At 45.9% G+C, this 12390-nt stretch overlaps 1 protein-coding gene across 2 annotated transcripts in view; it reads right to left on the bottom strand.

Annotated features, from left to right (window-relative positions):
- Positions 1–4558: 4558 nt before the first annotated feature.
- SLC26A9 (solute carrier family 26 member 9) overlaps positions 4559–12390 on the bottom strand; it is a 659312-nt gene continuing 651480 nt past the window's right edge. For both annotated transcript variants that reach the window (XM_073615875.1, XM_073615876.1), the window contains exon 21: positions 4559–5413. In XM_073615875.1, the coding sequence (XP_073471976.1) occupies positions 5366–5413 (48 nt within the window). In that variant the 3' untranslated portion in view covers positions 4559–5365. The remainder of the gene's footprint in view (positions 5414–12390) is intronic.

A 12390-nucleotide genomic window follows, 5' to 3' on the forward strand; every position in this document is an offset into this window, starting at 1 on the left:
GGCCTATAGCATACTCCTAGTATTATTTTCCCCTTAGCTTCATCCCTTTGGAGCTCTACCCGTAAGGATTCCACCTCCTCCCTAGCTCCCTTAGTGATGTCATCTCTCACATTCACTTGTACATTTTTCTTGATATATAGGCACACCCCTCCCCCATTTCACTCTCTCTATCTCTGCAATAAAGGGTATACCCTTGAATGGTTGCCAGCCAATCATGAGAGCTGTTGAACCAGGTCCCTGAAGTTCCCACAAAATCCAAATCCTCCTCGTACAATAGTATCTCTAGTTCACCCATATTGTCTGCCAGGCTCCAGGCATTGGTGAACATGCCACGTAAGTCGCATACTATCCTTTTATTGGGTGTTCCGAGATTGCAACTAGGACTTGTTACTATACTTACCTTGGGTTTATGTGCTTTAGTCACCTACCACTAATGCCCCCAATGATTGGATGATGAAACTCAACAGAGCTCCTGCTCATTTAGTAAGCTCTAGAGCAGTGGCAGCTGGTGCTCAATATTTTTTTTTTTGGGGGGGAGGGCGTAAAACAACACAACCCCGCGGGAGACGGAAGGTAAGGCGGGGATCCCCCCTCGCAGGAGATGGACGAGAAGGCAGCACATATAATGCACGTACGAATGTAAACGCACGTGTTGGGACACATACGCATGAAAATAGTGATTGTGATACACATGTTACAAATCACTGAGCACGTCAGAGTGGGAGCAATATTTCTAGCACCAGACCCCAGACCTCCTCTGTAACGCTAAACTGATGACCATAGGGGACTTTAAAAGTGTCGCCTATGAAAAATATAGGGTACTAAAGTTTGTCACCATTTTACTGGTGCACGCAAATTTAAATCAGAAAAGGGCTAGCGACTTGGACGCTCTTGAATAAAAGTCCTTTATTTGGTTACATGGGTACGCGGGTAAAGGCTACCCTGAAGTGTTTCGGCTAAGAAGCCTTCATCAAAGCTTTGATGAAGGCTTCTTAGCTGAAAATGCGTCAGCGTAGCCTGTACCCATGTAACCAAATAAAGGACTTTTATTCAAGAGCATCCGAGTCGCCAGCCCTTTTCTGATTCAAGTACTGCATTTTGGGGCCTGAACGTCCTGGCTAGAGCACCGGTTCACAGTTCATAGATCATCATATTGACAGTGGAGCTGGGGTATCGTTTTGCTTCTCGCACGCAAATTTATGGCTTTTATATTTTATCAAAAAATTATTTATAATTTATTTATTGCATTTTTGTGTGCCCTAAAATTAACTTTAGTGTATTTTGTACTGAAATTTTGCGTTTCCTAGACCTGCTGTAATATTGTGGGACATAAAAAAAAAAAAAAAAATTAAACTATCACTATTTTATTCTCTATGGTGTCTGCTTTCAGAAAATATATAATTTTAATTTTTTGTTATAGTTTTATGTAATCTTCAGGCCTAAAATTATTTTTTTAAACGTGTGCAAAAAATGCAAAAAACGGCTCTGGCATCGAAAGGGTTAAAGAGGTTGTAAACCTCAGAAAAAAAACCCTGCAAGACAAAGGCAGAGCTAGTATGCATTGCATGTGCTGATGATATCGGCAGCAGCCGAACAGCAGCAGAACAGACTGAGGAGGGAAGACGTCATGGTGCTAGCAGTAATTCCAGACTGGCCCAAACATCCGTGGTATCCCCTGCCCCTACGCCTGAGTGCCAGGCTGCCTCGTACGTTACCGGCGAGGCCAGATCTCCTGAGCCAGGGCCCAGTCTTGTACCTAGCACCAGAGAGACTTAGCTTAGCATCCTGGATATTGAAAGGCGGAGGCTCATAAATCTGGGGTGCTCCACAGAAGTTGTGTAGACCCTTATGAGGGCTCAAAAGAGGAGCACGAGCAATGTCTACAACAGAAGCTGGCAAAAGTTCCAGGAGTACACAGCAATGGTAAGACTCGAGTTGGAAGAACATAAAGGTTTACTGTATAAAGTATGGTCCGTCGGCATGGACCATAGGGTGAGTACATGGATTGAAAACGGGCTACAGGGCGAGTTCAGAGGGTAGAGATAAATGGGGAGTACTCGGAATGGTCCGGGGTGGAAAGTGGGGTCCCCCAGGCTTCTGTCCTGGGACCAATCCTATTTAATTTATTCATAAACCACCTTGAGGATGGGATAAACAGCTCAATCTCTGTACTTGCGGACGATACTAAGCTAAGCAGGGCAATAACTTCTCTGCAGGATGTGAAAACCTTGCAAGAAGATCTGAACAAATTAATGGGGTGGGCATCTACATGGCAAATGAGGTTTAATGTAATAAAATTTAAAAAAAATGCATTTGGGTGGCAAAAATATGAATGCAATCTAGTCACTGGGGGGAGAACCTCTGGGGGAATCTAGGATGGAAAAGGACCTAGGGGTCCTAGTAGATGACAGGCTCAGCAATAGCATGCAATGCCAAGCTGCTGCAAGCAAAGCAAATATTGGCATGCATTAAAAAGAGGATTAACTCCAGAGATAAAACAATAATTCTCCCACTCTACAAGACTCTGGTCCAGCCGCATCTAGAGTATGCTGTTCAGTTCTGGGCACCAGTCCTCAGGAAGGTTGTGCTGGAACTGGAGAGAGTCCAGAGAAGGACAACAAAACTAATAAAGGGATTGTAGGACCTTAGTTATGAGGATAGGTTATGAGCACTGAACTTGTTCTCTCTGGAGAGGAGACGCTTGAGAGGGGATATGATTTCAATGTACAAATACCGTATTGGTGACCCCACAATAGGGATAAAACTTTTCCGTGAAAGGGAATTTAATAAGACATGCGGCCATTCACTAAAACTAAAAGTAAAGCTGTTTAACCTTAAACTGCGTAGAGGGTTCTTTACTGTAAGAGGTTAGGATGTGGAATTCTCTTCTACAGACAGTGGTTTCAATTGGGAAGCATCGATAATTTAAAAAAACTATTAGATAAGCACCTGAAGGACCACAACATACAGGGATATACAATGTAATACTGACATAAAATCACACACTTAGGTTGGACTTGTGTCTTTTTTCAACCTCGCCATAGGATGCATTAAGGTGAAAAAACGTGCACCTTTACAACCCCTTTAAGTCAAAACCATCATTAGCTTAAAATAGTGACAAATTGGGTGCAAAAAACATATATCGCCCAACGTAGTGTGGGTGCAATATTTAGTGACAACAAATACACCATGGGTTTAGTGTTAGAACAGTCCAGCACAAATATTCATGTGAATAAAACAGTATAGTGGTTCAATTCTTCTATATATAATTTCTCCAACACCGTGCCTCCTAAAGTGCAATGTGCTTAAATCTTGAGGGAACCAAAGTGCTTCACCCAAAGTGATATATAAATGTGCTCACCAGATATCTTTGGCCACAAAGTGATCACCAGGCATATAGTAGGGGGGGGATCCTTCCTCATTTAGCTAGGACCTTCCAAGCCACATGCAGCTCCAATCAACTGTTTCCAGAAATTAATCAGACTTTATTTCAATCATGGATGGTAAATTCCTCAAACTATTATGCCTCGTACACACGATTGCACATTCCAACAACAAAATCTATGTATTTTTTTTCCGACGGATGTTGGCTCAAACTGGTCTTGCATACACACGGTCACACAAAGTTGGTCGGAAATTCCAAACGTCAAGAACGTGGTGACGTACAACACGTACGACGAGCCGAGAAAAATTAAGTTCAAATAGCCAGTGCTGCTCTTCTGCTTGGTTCCGAGCATGCGTGTACACACGATCGGAATTTCCGACAACGGATTTTGTTGTCGGAAAATTTGAGAACCAGCTCTCATATTTTGTGCAATGGAAATTCCGATGGAAAATGTCTGATGGAGCATACACACGGTCGGAATTTCTGACAAAAGGCTCCCATCGAACATTTTAGGTAGGAAAATCTGACCGTGTGTACGAGGCATTACACTCTGGAGTGCATATCCACAGCTTCTTTCCAATAAATCTGAGGGGCAATATAGTGTAATACTGTCTTTAATTAAAAGCACTTGCATGTATATGTAAGATACAGCAGATAGCAGCGCAGATGGGGGATGAAGCAGAGGCCGGTCCTTCAGTCGGTATGCGATGCAGGAAGCGCAATGTGCGTCTCAGCTGAAAGTGGAAGTAGAAAGCTCCTGTATCAAACATGTCAAGCCTCAATTTCGATGCATTTCGTGCTCTAGCGCACGTCATGACGTGCGCTAGAGCACGAAAAAACAGACATTTGCCCGGATCAGGATTCCCACATTGAGACATCAATTGTTGTCAGATTGCAGTCCTCAGGTTCTTGCAACAGTTGACATGGCAAACAGGTGACTGAAATAAACTGCCAAATCAACAAGTGGAAGTGAAGTCTGTAAACCAAGCAGCAGTCAGCAAAGAAAGCATACAAGTAAAGATGTTGGGTGGTCGCAAACAATTATAGACAAGTATGCTACAAAGGATTTTTATTTCCCATATAATCAACAAAGTGTGCTATAGTATTAAATGTATTTATAATAAAGGTGTGCAAAAATATTTTCACTGAGACACAAGCTAGAGGCTGCCACAATTCCATGATCAGTGCTCTTTATTGCATGCAATTTAGAATTAGCATACACAGGAATCATGATAAAATACTGTAAATACCAATGTTTAACCAGTACACATATTAATAACAGTATGCATATTATGGCTGCTAAAGACAGTTTTAATAGCTTTGCAGTCCAAAGTCAATAGCAGTTTGGTCACTGGCTTCATGTAGTACAAGATGGTAGAATCTAATTCTGCACATCTCCAGGAAATACTCTGCTAGTAATCCCTCTAGCAGAGGTTTTAAACATTTGATTTAGTTGAAATTGAACAAGTTACACGAGTGGCATAAATAATGTAAAGATTCAGTGTTTGATTTACTAAAGCAACATTAGGCAATTTTTTTTTCCGGGTCTTTGAGAAGTCATATTTTCTCTGAAAAGATAGCAAGTTTAAAAATTTCATGGACAGTTTTATAGACTTTTGAAAGTCATCGGTGCTATTATGTGGACTCCATTTAGTTTTGTTTCCATTATCACAATGGAAAGTCATGCTTGTGAGATTTGTGCAAAACTTTCAGCTATGGCAGGTACACCAAATGCATTTATGAAGATTGAGATACAGTTGGAATTCATTACCCAGACAGTGGAATGTCATCAACACAATTCATTGTCATATGAATTTTGTTCCGTTTTGGGTGAAATGCAGCACATGCTGCTGTTCCCATGCTTTACAAATCATAGTTATTTTGACATGGTCCAAAATTATGGTGCCCTGAAGCTTGCTGACAAGTCTGTAGGTTCAAAGGAGTGGAGCATTGTTGTAGGCAACCGCTCAAGTGCAATTCTTACAGTGCTGTTTGGATTTCTGTCTGGAACATGCTGCCAAACATTGCCTGGAAATGATACAATGACAAGTAGAATGAATACGCTTGAAGAAAACAAAGGATTTGACACACAGAGACAAGCTATTTGTGACTTATAAAATACAATACCACACCTAGTACTTGTGTGCTAAAACTTCCAAGCTCCTAACTGTCCCTAATTTGGAGAGACTGTCCCTCTTTTGTAACAAAGTCCCTCTATACCTTTTTCCTCTTCATTTGTTTATTCATTTTCAAAATTGTTGCATTTCTTTCAAAAACCGGTATAAAGGAATTGTAGTGGTTAAAAAAAAACACTTGTCAGTTTAACCAATCATTTTTTTTTTGTGTATTCATTCTCCATGGTGTGCCCCTTGCCTAAATACCATTTGCTAATAGGTGTCCCTCTTTCTCATCTCAGAAAGTTGGGGGGTATGCTAAGGCCATTTATGGAACATTTTCAGTGTTCTATTACAAGTTAAAGTGATATGGCTGGAATGTCAAATTAGTATTGTTTACTGCCCTTTAAGTAATTTGCATTTTCTCATTTGTTCATTGACAGACACAGCCTTCTTTATTCAGAACGGAAGGGTTATATCATCTCTGCAGGAGTAGGACTAGGCAGAACATAAAAACAACCCCTGGCTACGCCCATGGGTTGTCCTCTGTCAGTATATAACCCCTTCCCTGCTCTAGGTATATTTTCTGCCTAGTCAGGAGTAAGGACCTAGTTCCCTGCTGGGATCTCTTGTCCTGGGAATTTTTTTGTTGTTTGTTATTTTCTCTTTTTCCTGGATTTTTTTCTGATGAGATCTACAATCAACTGCCGGGCTGGGCGACGGGCTGGACGCTTGATCCAGTGGTCACCCCAGTCTGGCCAGCGCGCGCGCGCAGACCACACCTATGCGCTAGGACGGCTGCGACATAGCCCCACTGGACAGGGGCTGGCCCTGTGAGTTAAACGTCTCGCGAGGTCGCATACGACCGGGTCTCGGCCTGTGTCGCAGCGTTCCTCATGGCCGACAGCCCCCCCACCTAGGTAGCGAGGAGGATCTGTCTGGGAGCGTTACCCTTGCTTTTTCGCTGGAGAGGTAAGGGGTCCCCTCCTCTCCTTCCCCAGAGTGGTGTGGGGCACGGGTACTCCTTGGGGTGGTCGGTCCCTCCGGGGTTCTCCTCCACCCCCCTTCCCACCATCCCTGGTAAGGCCCAGGCTCCCAGCCTAGGGGCTTTGTGGACATGTCCCCCTTTTCCACCTTCAGGTTGTTACTGGGGGGGCATCTAGAGGTTGGGCCTGGGAGGTGAGTGGTTGGCGTAATTTATGCCGCGGCTTTGCAGTCTACCAGCTGGGGGACCGCTCTCGTGGCCGAAAATTTAGGCAGCGGCTTTGCTGCCTACCGCACTCGCGGCCGGTTGGGTGGTCCAGTCCCCCCACTCGCGGCAGGCGGCCAAAATTTAGCATGCAGGTTTTGCGGCCTATTGGGCAGCGGCTTCTGTGGTCTCCTGGATCGGTGCCCCTGTGAGAGGCCGTGATCTGTGCCCCTGTGCGGGGCCCCGGTCTGTGCCCCCTGTGCGGGGCCCCGGTCTGTGCCCCCTGTGAGGGGCCCCGGTCTGTGCCCCCTGTGAGGGGCCCCGGTCTGTGCCCCCTGTGTAGGAACCTAGTCTGTGCCCCCTGTGAGAGGCCCTGGTATTTGCCCCTTGTGAGGGCTCCCGGTATTTGCCCCTGTGAGGGCCCCCAATATTTGCCCCCTGTTGAGGACCCCTTTTTTTGCCCCCTGTGAGGGCCCCCTTTTTTTGCCCCCTGTGAGGGCCCCCTTTATTTGCCCCTTGTGAGGGCCCCCGGTATTCGCCCCCTGTGAGGGGCCCCAGTTATTCGCCCCCTGTGAGGGGCCCCCGGTCTGCGCCCCCTGTGAGGGGCCCCCGGTCTGCTTCCCCTGTGAGGGGCCCCCGGTCTGCGCCCCCTGTTAGGGGCTCTGTTTTGTGGGGGCCTTGGTCTGTGCCCCCTGTGAGGGGCATCGTTGGTGCCCCCTGTGTGGGGCCTCGATCGACATCCCATACATGGACCTCGGAAGGGGGGGTTCCAGTTGGTGGCCCCTCCCCCTGTGTTTTTTGGGGTAGCGCTTAGATATATAGCCTAGTATATGGCACCCCTGCCCTCCCTTCCCCCCTCTGTCTCCTATCTGGCTCTGAGGACGTGGCCCACCTTGCAGGGTGGTGGCCGCGCTCCCTATCTTGCCAGGGAGTGGGGATGACTGCAGTAGGGCACAAAAAAGCAGTGGTTATTGCACTTATTACATCTGTGCAGGAAACTTTTAAGAGGGGGATGCAGCGGTGGCTGCGGCGGAGAGCCGATACCTCATAAGCCGTCTTACGTGGCGAAAGCGCTCCCTTTTTCCTCTTATCTTGAAAAAATTGTCCCTGAAGACTGGGAGGGTCTAGAGTACATTTGTGTTTCTAAAAAAAACAAAACACTTGCTGTGAGGTACCCATTTGGGAATTCCTCTGCCTTTGCTGCATTGCTGGAACTATTGGTCTAGGCACTGCAGTATGTCAGCTACACCTCTTGGCCGTAGTTCCCCTGGTTGCTGAGCTTCTAAAGTCTCTTCAGTGGTGCTTAGACAGGTATTTTGGGGGCTACCTTGGATGTCAATACTTCCAATGGGCATCTACTGCTAGACCGCTTGCTGTTCTCCGCGGGGGGATGTGCAAGCTCCGTTGCTGCAGAGTGTGGTTGTCATGGTTGCCGTGTCTGGAACAGTTTAGGGCCTGACCTGCCTTGTGTGGGTACAGAAGGTCAGGATGGAGTCCGTTAGCACGGCGGTAGCACTCCATCATGGGGACCTTCTGGTTTCAACATCACCAATGCTTGTTTGCGCATTCCGTTATGTGCCCGACTCCAGTACTTTCTCAGTTTTGCTGTGGGTGAGGCGCATGATCAGTGCATAGTCTGGCCACCTTTCCTCGGGTATTAGTGAGGTGTTGGCCCCTGATCGGGCGTGGTTGCATCAGTGGGGGTTTGCGGTCCTGGCTGACCTGGACGATTATCTTCTGACACTCCTCGACTACCCCGAGGGGCAATGTAGTTTCTATACAGACCTTGACTGATTTCAGTAGGCACCTATACTATCTGAAGTCTGCTTGGGCCCTTCCAGAATGTCGTTATCTGAGCCTGAGCTTCAGCTCTGGCCAGCGTGTTTTCTTCTCTTGGACAAACTCCAGAAGTTGCATGTTGCGTTTTTTATTTTTCTGTCCGGCAGGCAAGCCCTCTGCGAGTGTTGGGTCTGAGAGTTTCTACCTTTTTGAAACGATTCTATTTGCGCATACAAGCTTCCTTCAGGGAGATCCTGGCATGAGACAAATGCCCGAGGTCTTGGGACAATCGTATTCGGCTGAGTTAGGAAACCAGGGTTCCCGGGCTGGTGGCTCGCTCTCCGGTTCTTCGGCGGGATAAATCTTTTCTCCCCTTGTATTAAACAGGGTGACTACCAATGCCAGTCGGTCCAGGTAGGATGTCCTGGGACTGAGCTCTGCTCTGGGTCATTGTAGGCTGGTGGAATCCGGACTACCAGGTAATATCCTGGAACTTCGAGCAATCAGGTTAGGTTAGGTCTGGATCATGGACGGTTCGACTTCGGGGGCTCCCAGTACAGTTCTAGTCAGACAAGACAACCACGATGGCTTATGCCCTTCTCCAGGGTGCGTCAAATAGGCTGTGGCGGCCCTGGCTGTTGCCAGTATTCCCCAGTGGCAGAACCTTTCTGGTGTATGCATTCCAGGAGTGGAATGCTGACAGGCGGATACTTCAGTTGGTGAGTTCATCTTTTAGGAGCTTTTAACCTCCGGATGTGGAGAGTGCATATATCCTGGTGTGAATCACCGGGCATTCATCCTTGTTCTTTCTAGGTAGCTCCAATTCTGATCTCCATTTATGCAGGAATACGCCTCGAGTACCATCAAGGGCCAGGTGTCAGCCTGGGTGGTCGTCTTCAGCATCCCCTGGTCTTGCAGTCCCTAGTGCATACAATTTTATTCAAGGGGTTAGACGTTTTCCACCAGTGCGGTTTTCTTCTACTGCCGTGGGATCTGAAACTTGGTGTTTTCGGTTCACCAGGAGTCTCTCTCTCTCTCTGTCTTTCTCTTTCTCTTCCACTGCTTACTCTCGCGGAAGGTGGCCTCTTGGTGGCTTTCACCTCTGCTCACAGGGTGTCGAAAATGGTGGCATTATCTTCTCGTTCACCTTACCCAGGTTTAGGCGGTCCTTCGCCCTTTTCTATAGTTCCGTCCCTGGGTTTTCATTTGAACAAGGACATTGTGTTTCCTTTCTTGTATCCCTGGCAACACATCCCAAGGAATTTGCCTTATCTGCCTGGGATGTGGTTTGGGGGATTTGGTTGTATTTGCCAGCCACTGAGTCTTTTGGAGGTCAGGCTCCTGGAAGACGCAATTTTTTTGCGAAACGCAGCGTAGGGCTGAGCGGTATCATCGCATCACCTCCCACTGTCACTGTATATCCAGCAGGACGAGCTATCTGTGGTCATCCGGCCGGTGCCACAGACTGTTCTTCTTCTGAGGATGTTATTTCTTATTCTACATGTGAGTGTTTACTATTATTTTAAATAAATATTGTTTGATTTTACACTATGGGAGCCCTCCTCTTTTTCTTCTTATGATGCTAACACTCTGCTGAGGGCTGAGTCCTTTCCTGTGGACCCATTCATCTCCACCACAGTTCCTGATGTCCCTTTCCAGCCTCCATCTTGACTCCTGGGAGTTCCGGAATAGCAGGATCTCACAGCCCATTTAGACCCTCTGTAACGGGGGGGTCATGGGGTTCTGGTAAGCGGCCAGGCTCTTTATTTATGGTGGTGGACCCATACACCTAGGATTCCATACAACTGGATAACCCAGGATTGTCAATCACTTTTTTTGGGTGCTTTTTCCATATGGACTATTTCTTTAATACTTTTACACTTATATTTCTAAGATTGTATATATTATACATGGAATTCTTTCTGTTTAAGATTCTCTGCACTCATTTTGATACATTAATGCATAATCTGTATATGTACTCAAGGGGGCCTGTGCATTCCCCCAAGTTTGCATAGAGCACTATCACTTTTATATATGTTTTTTGTATTTTGACTCCTGTAAGGTTGTGGTATCCTTTAGCCACACACCTACTAATTTGTTTAGCGCGAGTCACCAATTTTTCCCATTTACGTTGTGTGTTTGTGTCACATTTAGGACATCGCAGCATATATTCCCTATATTTTTGAAGCGCAGTTATTTTTCCCTTTTTTTTTTTTTTTTATGTCTGTACTCACGGACAGGCCAAGAAAGGGGCTGTCTGTTTCTTCTGTTACCTTCTTCTGGATGGATCATACAGATGATGTCAGGAATCGGGTTCCTGCTTTCCCTGTTACGGCGCATTCTTCTCGGGAGCCTAGTGCATCTTGGGCCTTCTGTCTTCAGGTGTTCATGGCACATTTTTTACAAGTTTCTATGAAATGGATGGTTTGGCATCTGCGGATGCCTTTTTTTGGCTGCAAGTTTTTTTGCAAGCTGCTAAGAGGGTCTAATCCCTCTTGAAGGGGTATCGTTCAGCTTTGGTTCCAGCTTGTCCTGTGTGAAGCTCCTGTTACCTGGTTGGCTTTTGGGTTAGCCTTGGTATTTTTCGCTGTTCCACCCCTCATGTTCGGCACTGCTTTGGGACGTCCCTACCGTTCTGAATAAAGAAGGCTGTGTCTGTCAATGAACGAATGAGAAAATAGGATGTTTAACCTACCGTAAAATCAGTTTCTCTGAGTTCATTGACAGACACAGCACCCACCCCTCTATGGAGTTTTTTGATACTTCTATTACTGCTTGCTACTAAACTAAATACCTAGAGCAGGGAGGGGGTTATATACTGATGGAGGACAGCCCATGGGCATAGCCAGGAGTTGTTTTTATGTTCTGCCTAGTCCTACTCCTGCGGAGATGATATAACCCTACCGTTCTGAATAAAGAAGGCTGTGTCTGTCAATGAACTCAGAGAAACAGATTTTACGGTAACTAAAAAATCCTATTATCCCTGAACAACTACTTGTGTCTGAAAGTATAACTAAAGGAAAAACTTATTTTTTTTTTTAGTGGAGTGGCGAGGGATAGGAACACCTATCAGTTTTTCTTTGCTGTCTGTGCCCCCGTTAGAGAGATCCATCCTCTTAATTTGTCCTTCTCACCATTATTACTGAAAGTGGAAATAAAAGAAAATCCCAAATTTTGGGCTATCAACAGAACAGGAATAGAGGGTAAATCTTCCAATGGAGACACTAGCTCCAGTGACCATGCTGACAACCAGGGATTCTATCACTTTGATGGAATTTCCACTCACCTCCTGTTTTGACTAGGGAATAGGAAGTGAATAAGAATCTCCACAATGGGACATAGATGGCCCATGGAGAAAAAAAGGCGTTGTCCTTAGTTCTACTTGAAGTGCAACCGGCCTCTCTCAAAGCTTATATACCCTAGTGTGAACAGTCTTTGAAGACAATTCTGCTGTTTTTTTTCTGTTGGTTATACATGTGGGATCCTGTAAAACTGCAGCATTGTGACTATGAGGTTGATTTACTAAAGGCAGATATACTGTGCACTGCAAGTGCATCTGTGCTAGATCTGAGGGAAGCTCTGAAATGAGGGAAAGCTCTGCTGACTTCTATCATCCAATCATGTGCAAGCAAAAATGCTGTTTTTTTACTTTCCTTGCGTGTTCCCCCAGATCTAGAGTGCACTGACTATTTGCATTTAGTAAATCAACCCCAAAGTGTTCTTTAGCCCACATTCACACTGAGGGCAGGTTTGAAATCGTGCATAGAGTTCAGCTGAACTTGCACGATTTCAAACCGGCATTTCAGTCTGACTTCGGGGGCGATTTTGTGGGTTCATGCACAGGTGTCTATTCAAATCACCCCCCAAGTCACCAAAAGTAGTGCAGGAACTACTTTTGGGAATTGGGGCCGCGGCGATTCGGA

This window comes from Aquarana catesbeiana, linkage group LG02 (genome assembly GCF_042186555.1).
Source record: "Aquarana catesbeiana isolate 2022-GZ linkage group LG02, ASM4218655v1, whole genome shotgun sequence".
Classification (NCBI taxonomy): Eukaryota; Metazoa; Chordata; class Amphibia; order Anura; family Ranidae; genus Aquarana; species Aquarana catesbeiana.